Below are 14588 nucleotides of genomic sequence, written 5' to 3'. Positions count from 1 at the left end.
TACCCATACCAAAATTACTAAATTCCGATAACAATTTGGCCCTCAAATCCTTAAATCTATCCAAGAGGGTTTTTCAAACTTTTCCAACTTAATTCACCAATTAAATGACAAAAACAGTGATGGATTCGGGTAATTTAACCAATATTGAGTTAAGAATACGTACTCCATTGTTTTCTCTGAAAATCTCCCAAATATCGCCTCAATCCGAGCTCCAAATCGATAAAAATGGAAGTCCCATTTTCAGAAATTAAACTCTCTACCTAGTGATTTCTTTTATGCGATCGCGAACTTTCTCACGCGACCGCGAAGCATAATTTTATCATTGCCAAAATTAACTCTATGCGATCGCGGAAAGTCCCACGCGATCACGAAGCATTGACTCCACAAACCTACGCGATCGTGAACCTTCTCACGCGATCGCATAGAACAAATTTCCAGCTGCCCAAATTAAGCCTACGCGATCGCTACCCAATTCACGCGATCATATAGAACAAAGTCACCTCTGCCCAAATTACGCTACGTGATCGCAAACGAACTTACGCGATCGCGTATAAAGAAATCAGAAGAAAAATACCAGCAGCTATCACGAATCTCCCAAATGCCAAAAATGATCTATTGGCCGTCTATTAGCCGTCTGAAACTCACCCGAGCCCCTCGGGACCTCAACCAAATATACCAACAAGTCCTAAAACATCATACGAACTTAGTCAAAATCGCAAATCACATTAAATGACGCTAAAACCACAAAATCATACTCCAATTCAAGCTTAATGAAACTTAAAATTTCCAACTTCTACATTCGGTGTCGAAACCTATCAAATCAAGTCCGATTGACCTCAAATTTTACACACAAGTCATAAATGACATAACGGAGCTATAAAAATTTTCGGAACTGTATTCCGACCCCGATATCAAAAATTCAACTTCCCGGTCAAACTTCTAAACTTAAATTCTTATTTTAGCCATTTCAAGCCTAATATAACTACGGACTTCCAAATAAAATACCGAACATGCTCCTAAGTCCAAAATCATTATACGGGGCTATTGAAACCGTCAAATCCCAATTCTGGGATCGTTTTCTCAAAATGTTGACCGAAGTCAAACTTAGCATTTTAAGGCCAACTTAAGGAACTAAGTGTTCCGATTTCAACTCGAATACTTCCAAATCCCGAACCAACCATCCCCGCAAGTCATAAATTAATAAAAGCATATACAAGGAGTTTTATTTAGGGGAACAAGGTTTTAAAAGTCAAAATGACTCGTTGGGTCATTACATTCTCCATCTCTTAAACAAACATCCGTCCTCGAACGAGTTTAGAATTGTACCTGGAGTGATGAATAAGTATGGATATTTGCTCCGCATGTTTTCCTCGACCTCCCAAGTCGCTTCCTCGACTGGTTGGCTTCTCTTGGACCTCAACTGGCAAACCTATTTATCAACAATGGCAACTGGTTCTTCTTCATAGCCCAAACTATTATCTAGTTGAACTGTGCTGAAGTCTAACACATGTGATAGGTCGGCATGATACTTCCGGAGCATAGATACATGGAAAACCGGATGAACTCCCGATAGACTGGGAGGCAATGCAAGCTCATAAGCAACCTCCCCAACTCGTCTCAACACCTCAAATGGGCCTATAAACCTTGGGCTCAATTTTCCCTTTTCCCCAAATCTCATGATTCCCTTCATCGGCGAAACTTTCAAGAGAACTTTTTCACCCACATAAATGATAAATCACGTGCTTTCTGATATGCGTAACTCTTCTGTCTAGACTGTGCTGTACGAAGTCGCTCCTGAATTAACTTTACCTTTTTCAAGGCATCTTTCACCAAATTAGTGCCATATAACTTAGCCTCACCGGGCTCAAACCATCCGATGGGCGAACGACATCGCCGACCATATAAAGCCTCAAATGGATCCATATCGATGTTGGATTGGTAACTGTTATTATAAGCAAACTCGGTCAAGGGCAAGAAACAATCCCACTGACCTCCAAAGTCAATCACACATGCCCTGAGCATATCCTCCAAAATCTGAATTGTCTGCTCTGACTGCCCGTCGGTTTGCGGATGAAAGGTTGTGCTGAGCTTAACACGAGTCCCCAATTCACTATGTACTGCTCTCCGGAAATGTGAAGTAAACTGAGGGCCTCTATCTGATATGATGGAAATTGGCACACCGTGCAACCGAACTATCTCTTGAATATAAATCTGGGCCAACCTCTCTGAAGTATACGTAGTCACAACCGGAATAAAGTGCGCCGACTTGGTCAACCTGTCAACAATCACCCAAACTGCATCAAACTTCCGTAAGGTCCGTGACAACCCAACTACATAGTCCATAGTGACGCGTTCCCATTTCCACTCTGGTATAGTTATCTGCTGAAGTAGGCCACCTGGCCTCTGGTGCTCATATTTAACTTGCTGGAAATTTAGAAACCTAGCTACATACTCAACTATGTCCATTTTCATTCGTCGCCACTAATAATGTTGCCTCAGGTCACGATACATCTTCGTAGCACCTTGATGAATAGTATACCGAGAACTGTGTGCCTCTTCTAGGATCCTTTTCCTCATTCTATCCATATTAGGAACACATAGACGATCTTGGAGTCGCAGAACACCATCTGTGCCAATAACAACTTTCTTGGCACCACCCCGTAGTACCGTTTCTCGAAGAACCATTAAGTATGGATAATCATACGGGCGAGCCTTGATCTGCTCAAATAGTGAAGACTGGGCCATAACATATGCAAGAACTCGACTAGGCTATGAAATATCCAGCCTCACCAGTCTGTTAGCCAAGGACTGAATATCCAAAGCTAATGGCCTCTCCTCTGTTGAAATGAAAGCCAAACTACCCATACTCTCCACCTTTTCTACTCAAGGCGTCTGCAACTACATTTGCCTTGCCCGGATGATACAGGATAGTAATATCATAATCTTTTAGTAACTCAAGCCATCTGCGCTACCTCAAATTTAGATCCCCCTGCTTGAACAAATGCTACAAACTGCGATGATCAATGTAAATCTCACAAGACACCCCATAAAAATAATGCATCCAAATCTTAAGAGCGTGAACAATCACAACTAACTCCAAATCATGCATTGGATAATTCTTCTCGTGGGGCTTTAGCTAACATTAAGCATATGCAATAACTCACCCTTCCTGTATCAATACACAACCCAAGCCAACACGTGAAGCGTCACAATACACTGTATACATCCCCGAATCAGAAGGCAACACTAACGCTGGTGCTATAGTCAATGTTGTCTTGAGCTTCTGAAAGCTCACTTAACAATCATCGGACCATCAGAACGGAGCACTCTTCTAGGTTAATTTGGTCAAAAGTGTTGCAATAGATGAAAATACCTCCACGAATCAACGATAATAACCTGCTAAACCTAGGAAACTCCTGATCTCAGTCGCCGAAGTGGCACGATACCAATTCTGAACTGCCTCAATCTTTTTGGGATCAACTTTAATGCCCTCGCCCGATACAATATGCCCCAAAAATGCTACAAACTCTAGCTAAAACTCACATTTAGAGAACTTAGCATATAACTTTTATTCCCGCAGCGTCTGAAGCACCACTCTCATATGTTGTTCGTGCTCCTCCTTATTGCGCGAGTAGATCAAGATGTCATCAATGAAGACAATGACAAACAAATCAATATATGACCTGAATACACTGTTCATCAAAACCATAAACGTTGTTGGGGCGTTAGTTAAACCGAAGGACATTACGAGGAACTCATAATGACCATATCTAGTCCGGAAAGAAGTCTTCGGAACATCTAAATCCTGAATCTTCAACTGATGGTACTCCGACCTCAAGTCGATCTTAGAGAACACTATAGCACCCTCCAACTGGTCAAATAGATCATCAATACGCAACAACGAGTACTTGTTCTTAATAGCGACTTTGTTTAATTGTCGATAATCGATACACATTCGCATAGTACCATCATTCTTCTTCACAAATAATACCGATGCACCCCAAGGCGATACACTCGGTCTGACGAACCCTTTGGCTAGTAACTCCTCAAGCTGATATTTCAATTCTTTCGGAGCCATACAATACGGTGGGATAGATATAGGGTGGGTATTTGGAGCCAAGTCAAAACAGAAATCAATATCACGATCTGGTGGCATGCCTGGAACATCTGAAGAAAATACATCGGAGAACTCCCGAGCTATATACACTGAATCAATAGTCGGAGTCTCTGCAGTAAGCTAAACAACCCTTCTCAACCATGTGTTGAGCCTTCATAGAAGAAATAACCCAATTAGATACACTAACAGATGAACCCTTCCACTCCAGCCTGGGAAATGCTGGAATAGCTAAGGTAACAGTCTTGGCATGGCAATTTAGGATGGCATAATATGAAGATAACCAGTCCATGCCTAGGATTATTTCAGAGTCGGTCATCTCAAGCAGTAGAAGATCTGCTCTAGTTTTATAACCACAGAATATAATAATACAGTACCGGTCGATCCGATTCACAACAACATAATCGCCCACATGAGTGGACACGTAAATAGGAGTATTCAAGGACTCACGAGAAACACCCATAAAATGAGCAAATAGAGATGACACATAGGAATATGTAGATCCTGGATCAAATAATACGGAGGCATCTTTACCGCAAATAGAAATAATACCTGTAATCATGGCATCTGAGGCCTTTGTATCTGGTCTGGCCGGAAAAGCATAGAACTGAGCTGGAGCGCCAACTGGATGGCCTCCGCTTGGCTGACCTCCACCACTAGGATGACCCCTACCCACCTGTCCTCTACCTCTTGGTGGTCGAACGACTGGTGGAGCAACTGGTGCAGTAATCATAGGCTACTGACCCTGCTGCACTGGTCTACCCCGAAGCCTGGGGCAAAATCTCCTTATGTGACTGGGATCCCCGCACTCATAATAAATTTTCGGTGCGATGGGCTGATGACTAGAAGTCTAACCCTGGGAACCTGAATACCCACTGGAAGGACCCTGAATAGCCGGTGGGCGATAAGAACTCTCTGGCATAACACTGAAACAAGGTCGCACTGGAGGACCCCGAGGAGGCGGTGGTGCTGGATATGGGGGCCTGCTGGACAGCCCTCTCACGAACTGACCTCTGCCCCCAGACGGAGCATCTCCGAACTCTCCAGAATATCTAAACCGCTTATCTCTCATGATCTGCTCTTGGCTACGCTAACGCTCACCCTCAATCCTCCGGGCTATCTCCACAACTAGCTCATAAGAAGTACCCATCTCAACCTCTCGATCCATAGTGGCATGAATGCCAGTATGTAAACCCGCAACAAACCCTCGCACTCTCTCCTCCTTAGTAGGAAGTATCGTAAGTGCATGGCGAGATAACTCAGAGAACCTCGCCTGGTAATCGGTCACTGATATCTGACTCTGCTGGAGCTGCTCAAACTGAAACCGCAACTCTTCTCTCTGGGAGGGTGGAATATACATGTCCAGGAAAATACAGGTGAATCTGTCCCATGTCATGGGAAGAGAATCTACTGGTGTGCCAAGAAGATAAGACTTCTACCATCTACGGGCTCTGCCCTCTAACTGAAAAGTAGCAAAGTCTACCCATGAGACTCCAATATCCTCATGCTGTGCAGTCTGTCCCTGCACCGATCAATGAAATACTGGGGATCCTCATGTCGCTCACCCCCAAAGATAAGAGGATGTAGTCTAGTCCATCTGTCCAATTATTTCTGCGGATCAACGACTGCAACTGGCCTGGGTTCAAGTGTAGCTGTTGCCACTGGCTGGGCTCCACCCACGGGTAGTGCACCCTGGGTCTGATATACAACAGTTGTCTGCCCATGAGCATGTGCGGTAGGGGTCTGTGCTCCCCCGCCCGCTTGAGATGTGGTTGGGTCTGCTAGAAATAAACCTGCCAGGGTCATAGTGTCCATGAACCACAACATACGACCCATGACATCCTGGAATCCCGGTGCAGATGTGAAATCCACCGGAGGTGGCTCTGCCACAGGCACCTCACCATGTTCCTCAACAATGAGATTCTCTGCTGGACCCACTAGCGGCATAACTGGAACAGTCCTGGGACGTCCTCGTCCCCTACCACGGGCTGGAGCCCTCACTCGGCCTCTGTCTCGGCCTCTAGCAACTGGTGGAGTAGCTCTTACCTAGTTTGGAACCTCATTATAGCGCGTTCTCACCATCTGTGAGAGAATAAGAGAAAGATATTTAGTACTACATCAATTGCACGATGGAAGATGAAGAAATGTAGTTTACTAACACCTTATAGCATCTCGAAGATAAGTACATATGTCTCCGTACCGATCCGCAGGACTCTATTAGGCATGCTCATGACTTGTGAGACCTACTTGAACCTAGTGCTCTGATACTATGTTGTCACGACCCAATTTCACCTATAAGGTCGTGATGGCACCCAACATCACGGTTAGGCTAGCCAAACCAATAAATTTAACATACATCAATCATTTTTAATAATAATTCTAAGTAATTTTATTCCTTTTCTACTAGTAATATTGAAGGAAATAGAAAAGATACCAATTAATTTAAATCCAAGAAAAATAATCAAATCTCAATTCTACCAATGTGTGTGCCAAGACCTGGTGTCACAAGTGTTTGAGCATCTAGTAGATTATACAAAAATTATAAATACTGTCTGAAATAAAGTAGACAGAAATAAGTTTTTAGGAAGAGGCATTGGTTGCTGCAGAATGTCTCAGAAAGCAGCTCACCACTAAGCCTCTGGATAACGCGGGTGCGCGCAGATAAGTCCAACGATAGCACTTGTCTGAGGTCCTGCACAAAAAGTGCAGCAAGTGTAGCATGAGTACATAAATAACGTGTACCCAGTAAATATCAAGCCTAATCTCGAAGAGGTAGAGACGAGAGGTCGACTTTGACACTCACTAAGGGTCAATAATAATAATTGAAATAAAATATGGAATTATTTAAATCAACATAATTCATAGAGCTAACAACAATCTTATTTAACCAACATAAATAATTAAATTCCTTCAAATGCAACAATTTCCAATCTATTAATTAAATTCACAAGTTGCAATTGAAATGCCAAGGTATCGTGTAATTATTATTATTATTATTAGGCACGATTTCTGCCGAGGTCGTACGACTCGATCCAGAGTGTCGTGTACACTGCCAAGGGACGTGCGGCGCGATCCATAGATGCATCTATACTGCCGAGGCGTTCGACCCGCTCCACAAGAAAGGAGGACATTTTCTTATGTACCTCCGGAATGAGAGTATATTTATTATAAGATTAATTCGAGAGGATGAGTAATTTTTTTTAATAATTAATTAATTTAAACAGAAAATTAAGTATATAAGATTCTCATCTTTTACTACCTTTACCTAACAATTCAAAATATATATTACAAATAATTTAATTAAATAAAGAATACAATTTACACACGTAATTCATGATTTGAGTCCTAAACTACCCGCACTTTAGCATAAATAGTAGCTACGTACGGACTCTCATCACCTCGTACATACGTAACTCCCCACACTTAACAATAATTATTAATTTAATCACTTATGGGGTAATTTCCCCCTCACAAGATTAGACAAGAGACTTAGCTCAACTTGCTCCAATTTAATACACTACTAGGCATTTTCCTCGACTATCTAATTATGTATGGCTCGAATCTAGCCAAAATAATTCGATACAATCACTAAAAATTATAGGAATCAATTTTATAAGAAAATACTACAATTTTCAGTAAAAATCCGAAATTAACTCAAAATTCGTCCGTGGGGCCCACGTTCCGGAATCCGGCGAAAGTTACAAAATATGAACGCCCACTCAACCACGAGTCTACCCATACCAAAATTACTAAATTCCGATAACAATTTGGCCCTCAAATCCTTAAATCTATCCAAGAGGGTTTTTCAAACTTTTCCAACTTAATTCACCAATTAAATGATAAAAACAGTGATGGATTCAGGTAATTTAACAAATATTGAGTTAAGAACACTTACCCCATTGTTTTTTCTGAAAATCTCCCAAAAATTGCCTCAATCCAAGCTCCAAATCGGTAAAAATGGAAAATGGGATGAAGTCCCATTTTCAGAACTTAAACTCTCTGCCCAGTGATTTCTTCTACGCGATCGCGAAGCACAATTTTATCACTGTCTAAATTAACTCTACATGATCGCGGAAAGTCCCACGCGATTGCAAAGTACTAACTCCGCAAACCTACGCGATCGCGAACCTTCTCACACGATCGCATAAAACAAATATCCAAGTGCCCAATTAAGCCTACGCGATCGCAACCCAATTCACGCGATCACGTAGAACAAAGTCACCTCTGCCCAAATTACCCTACGCGATCGCAGACGAACTTACGCGATTGCGTATTAGGAAATCGGAAGAAAAATACGAGCAGCTATCAGGAATCTCCCAAATGCCAAAAATGATCTATTAGCCGTCCGAAACTCACCCGAGCCCCTCGGGACCTCAACCAAATATACCAACAAGTCCTAAAATATCATATGAACTTAATCGAAACTTCAAATCACATCAAACGACGCTAAAATCACGAAATCATACTCCAATTCAACCTTAATGAAACTTAAAATTTTCAACTTCTACATTCGGTGTCGAAACCTATCAAATCAAGCCCAATTGACCTCAAAATTTGCACACAAGTCATAAATGACATAACTGAGCTATGAAAATTTTCGGAACTGGATTCCGACCCCGATATCAAAAAGTCAACTCGCCGGTTAAACTTCCAAACTTAAATTCTTGTTTTAGCCATTTCAAGCCCAATTTAACTACGGACTTTCAAATAAAATTCCGAACACGCTCCTATGTCCAAAATTAACATACGGAGCTATTGGAACCGTCAAATCTCGATTCCGGGGTCGTTTTCTCAAAATGTTGACCGAAGTCAAACTTAAACATCTTAAGGCCAACTTAAGGAACCAAGTGTTCCGATTTCAACTCGAACACTTCCAAATCTCGAACCAACCATCCCCGCAAGTCATAAATTAATAAAAACACATACAAAAAGTTTTATTTAGGGGAACATGGTTTTAAAAGTTAAAATAATTGGTTGTGTCATTACAATCGTGCACGATTAAAGTGATATTCCGACGTACTCGTATTATTATTTTTTTACACTAATTAAAAATAATATTCCATGCTTTAGGTTATGAGAGTTATTTGTCTAAATTATTATTTTTATCTTTCTTAAACATCTTATTTTATTGGTACTTCACTAACTGATAATAAAAATAAATTAATTTTTTTTAGTAAAAATGTTGTTATTTAAAAGATATTATTCTGAATTGATTAGTAATATTTGGGAACCGGATAGAGTAATTACTAAACAAGTAATTACTTTTGTAATTATTATGAAAACGTACAACTTGGATTCCATAAAGAATTGTGGTTAGGGTATATGACAAGTGGGGGTTGGGGTATAGAAAAAACAAATGGCGTACGTGCTGCTGCAGCACGGGTTTTGAAAGCTTAGTTTGCAGTGCGAAAACCTGCAGCATTGGGGAAAGTAATACTACTAACCTTTCTCTCTCAAGTCGAGTCTTTATCATATTTTCTCGCTCTTTCTCTAAATATATTTTGGTGGTCAATTGTCCTTTCATCGAATTGGACAAAACATTGCTGACTAGGACTATGGTATTCAGTTTTCATGTTCTGTCCCTACTCTACCTTTCGAAAATGAGTTAAATATCCTAAAATTCCTTTTAACTATCAATATTTTTATCTATTTAAATTATAGGGTGTTTTTAAAATCATTCCTGAATTATATTATATTAAAAACTTTTGATTAAATTCTTAGAAGTTAGTCTAGTACATGCTCCTAATTAACTAAAAACATGTCATGTGGTACTACAAGTGGCTATTTAACTGAGCCTAAATCCCATCTCCAAACTATCTGAAGTCCTCAAAACCTCGTGAACTATATTTCTCTGTATATGATGAAGAGCTCCCTGTTGAATTCTTAGAGATGTGTCTGTATAACTATATTAACTTATAGTTTATACTAAGTTTTGTTCTAGCTCGATTACTCGTGGTATATTACTCTCGGATGATTGATTAATTTTAGACATTTTTTGCCAAAGTAGTTCTAATACAAATGTGTTATTTTTAGCTTTAATTGTAATTGTGTTGTATGCTAGATTTTAGTTTAATAAGTCTTTGTTTGCAAACAAAATGAACAAATAGTGTTGCATTTCTAAAAAAATCATCTTATGTTACACAAACAAGATTATACAAACTAATATTCCACAAACAAGAAGCCAATCGGCCAATAACTACATTCTCTAATTCTAAATTATAAAAATAAGGTTCAAGAGATTCAACTTTATTCTCTACAAAGTGTTGGATTTAATAGAAATATTTAAATGGGTATTATCTCAACAATATGGTTAAGAAATAAAACAAGACTAAAAGAAGAAAAAGAATAAATAATTATAAAGAAACAAGAGAGGTGAAAATATTTCAAAGGAAACCCTTATGGAGAACGGAAGAGGAAAGGTGAAAAAATGATGAAGAAATGAAGAAAAAAGGTGAAACAATACGGAAGAAAGGTGAAAAAATAAAGCAAATGAGGAGAAAATAATAAAAAAAATATTATAAATAGAATTGTATTTAAGGTGAATATCTATATTTTAGAGAGGTTTTAGAGTTTGTGACTAAGTGGATGTTTGGATTAGCTTTCAAGCTGGTCAAATCAGCTTTAAGCACTTTTTAGCCTTTTCAGTGTTTGACAAAGTTAAAAAGTGCTTAAAATAAGTTAAAAATTGCTTAAAACAAGCCAAAAATAATAAGCGGGGCAACCCCAATTTATTGCTTTTTGGCTTAAAAGCTATTTCTGCTGACAAGTCACTTTTTTTAAGCCAATCCAAACAGGCTCTAAGTCACGTTTTCCCTATAAATAGATTGGTTCTATTAAATTGTAAATCATCATAAAAAATCAATAGAATTCTCTCTCTTTTATTTGCAATATTCTTCTTTTCTTTTATTGTTTTATTTCACGTTACCAGCATGAGACTCTATCGTCTCAAGAAACTCTTTGAGAAGACTAAGATATAATTTTTCTCATCTTTTAATTACGACTGATATTATGAAGAGAAAGTTCGTTGTCCTTGAAATTTTAGGCAAGAACTATAGGTCATTGGTGATGCTGAAATCCATTTAGATGCAATGAGTCTTGTAGATGCCATTAAAGATAAAAATAAAGTATCTACCCAAGATTGTGCTAAGACCTTGATTTTCTTGCGCCATCACCTTGATGAAGGGTTGAAGTTAGAATATCTCACAATCAAAGATCCATTTGTTTTGTGGAATGGCTTAAAGGAAAGATATGATAACTTAAAGTTGGTCACACTTCCACAAGCACGATATGATTTGGCTCATATGAGGCTCCAAGACTTTAAATATGTTTCTGAATACAATTTCGCGATGTTCAGAATTACTTCTAAATTGAAACTCTGTGGAGATAGTATCACTGACTATGATATGCTTGAACAAACGTTCATAACATTTCATGCCTCCAATATGGATCTGCAACAACAGTATCGAGAGAACGTTTTCAAGAAATACTCTGAGTTGATTCCTTGTGGTTGAACGAAATAATTTCTTGCTCATGAGAAATCACGATAATCGACCCACTAAGTCTACACCATTGCTTGAAGTGGATGAGGTGTATTCCCATTATGCTAAGCGTGAAAAAAGTCGTGGCCCTGTTCGTGGCCGTGGCCAAGGAAGAAATTCTCCTAGAGTTAATCATCTCCCAAAGAAAAATAACCACCAAAAGTGGAAAGGGAAAGATGAGAAGCCAAAGGCAAAGGGTTCAGAAACTGAATGCTATCGTTGCGATGGAAAAGGGCATTGGACAAATACTTGCCGTACAACAAGATATTTAGTTGAGCTTTATCAAACATCTCTAAAGAATAAAGGCCCTGAAACTAATTTTGTTTCTGACAATGAATTTGACATCACCCACTTGGATGTGGCAGATTTCTTTGAGCACTCTGATAAAAAAATAGACTACTTGATCAGTGATGAATCTGTGGTTAAAGATGATCGAGTAGTTTGATTTTTATTTTTGCCTATTCGTTATAGCTAATGAATAAAAATCATGTAATTATAGTTCTTTACATGAGTAGTGGTCATTAGTATCAATTAGTATTATTTATTTTATGAAATAATGTTAGTTCGTTTTGATTACATATAGTTCTAGTATTCGTTTTAAGTAATATTTTCAGCCTTTGACCTTGTCATAATTATTTATATACACGTGCATGTGGTGAGAATTCATGTGTTGCATATTGCTTTAGCTAACAATCTTATACTAATAAATTCTTACCATGTATTTCTAATATTAAAATGTATGTTAAGTGAAATGTGTCAAAACACATGTAACTATTCCGTATATTTACTGTTTAATAAATGCCTTTACATATTGTACTACTGTAACGAAAATTTATCATAAGTGTAATAGTGTCTTTTAGCTGTGCACAAACACCTGGCAGTCAATGCAATCTTACAATCCATCATCCATGTAGTACATAAGAGCATATCCTAATTTTACGGTTTATGTTTAATGGTGCCAAATATTAATGTTTATTCGTATATTTCTTTTGTATGTCAAACCATGGAAAGCAAATATGAATATCTCTCAAAACAAACTTGGATCAAAATTCAATTGTAAAAATATTTGTTTAATTGATTTATGTACGGCACATACAATATTCAAAAAGGAGAAATATTTCTCTCATTTAATTATGTGTAAGGCAGATGTTACTATAAATTTTGGAAGTAGTAATTTAATTGAAGGCTCTGGAAAAGCTACTATAACTCTGCCTAGGGGAACAATACTTATCATAAATAATTCAATATTCTCCTCCAAGTCTAGGAGGAACTTGTTTAGTTTTAAAGATATCCGCCGAAATGGATATCATATTGAGACAATAGATGAGAATAACCTTGAATATATCATCGTTACTAAGAATGTCTCTGGCCATAAAAGGATTATTGAGAAGTTCCCATCTTTGTCTTGTGGCATGTATTGGACAAGAATGGGTGCAATTGAGGCACATTCTATCGAAAACCAAAAGGTTACTGATTCCAATGTTTATATACTTTGGCATGATCGATTGGGACATCCTGGATCAATTACGATGAGACGAATTATAGAAAACTCAAATGGGAATCCATTAAAGAATTTAAAGAATCTTTTAAATAATAAATTTTCTTGCACTTTTTGTTATCAAGGCAAGTTAATTATTAGACCATCACCAACAAAGATTGGGATTGAGTCCCATGTATTTTTGGAACGTATACAAGGGGATATTTGTGAACCTATTCACCCACATAGTGGGTCGTTTAGATATTTTATGGTCTTAATAGATGCATCCTCTAGATGGTCTCATGTGTGCCTATTGTCATCTCGCAACTTAGCGTTTGCAAAATTAAAGGCACAAATAATTCGATTATAGGCATAATTTCCCGATAATCCAATTAAGTCTATTAGACTTAATAATGCTGCTGAATTTTCACCCCAAGCATTTAATGATTACTTTTTATCAATTGGAATAAAAGTGGAACATCCTGTAGCTCATGTTCACACTCTAAATGGCCTTGTGTAATGATCCAGTCGGTCGTTTTGAGCATTTGTATTTCGTTCAGCTGTTTGACGTATAGAGTAGTTTCATATGATGTACTATGACTTGTGTAAATTGTCGGTTTTGATTTTCAGGTGGTTCTGAATTAGTTTGAAAGACTGATTTTCATGTTTGAAACTTTAAGTTGGAAGAGTTGACCAAGTTTGACTTTTATGTATTTGATCAGAATTGGAGATTTGATGGTTTCGTTAGGTCCGGATGGTGATTTTGGACTTAGGCGTATGCCCGATATTTGTATTTGGATACTTCTAAAAGGTTTCAGCACTGTTTGGCTGAAATTGGAAATTTGAAGGTTTGGAATATTTATGAGTTTAACTGAGAGTTGACTTTGATGATATCAGGTTCGAATTATTGTTCTAGGAGTTGAAATAGGTTCTTTATATCATTTGGAACTTATGTGCAAAATTTGAGGTCATTCCGGGTTGATTTGATATGAATCGACACGAGTTTTGGAAGTTGGAAATTAAAAAGTTCTTCAAGTTTGATTTGAGGTATGATTCATCATTTCGATGTTGTTATGCATAATTAGAGGCCTCGAGTAGGTCCATGTTATATTTTGGGACTTGTTGGTATGTTCGGACGGGGCCCCGAGGGGCTCGGGTGAGTTTCAGACGTGGTCAGATCATTTGGGAATATGTTGGTTAAGGTTGGTTGTGGCAGGATCTGGTGTGATCGCATCTGCGTAACTCCAGGTGCAGGTGCGGACGAATGGACGTAGATGTGAAAGGCCTGAGATTTGGAATCTCTGCAGATGCGAGTTATGGGAGACATCCGCGTAAGCGCAATAGTGATTCCAAGGAGTGCAGAAGCGATTATTTGCGCAGAAGCGATTGGGAGCTCGCACTTGCGATGTCACTGATGTGGAAAAGTTTCCACAGGTAAGAAGGATTTGATTCTTTAGTA

At 38.5% G+C, this 14588-nt stretch overlaps 1 protein-coding gene across 1 annotated transcript; it reads left to right on the top strand.

Annotated features, from left to right (window-relative positions):
- Nucleotides 1-11644: 11644 nt before the first annotated feature.
- Nucleotides 11645-12097, top strand: LOC107771211 (uncharacterized). The gene has a single exon (XM_016590554.2). It carries the CDS (start codon nucleotides 11645-11647, stop codon nucleotides 12095-12097), a length of 453 nt encoding a protein of 150 aa, XP_016446040.2.
- Nucleotides 12098-14588: the final 2491 nt, after the last annotated feature.

This window comes from Nicotiana tabacum, chromosome 19, assembly GCF_000715075.1.
Source record: "Nicotiana tabacum cultivar K326 chromosome 19, ASM71507v2, whole genome shotgun sequence".
Lineage (NCBI taxonomy): Eukaryota > Viridiplantae > Streptophyta > Magnoliopsida > Solanales > Solanaceae > Nicotiana > Nicotiana tabacum.
The sequence above is the reverse complement of the archived record's forward strand: the minus strand, read 5'-3'. Positions and strand labels throughout refer to the sequence as shown.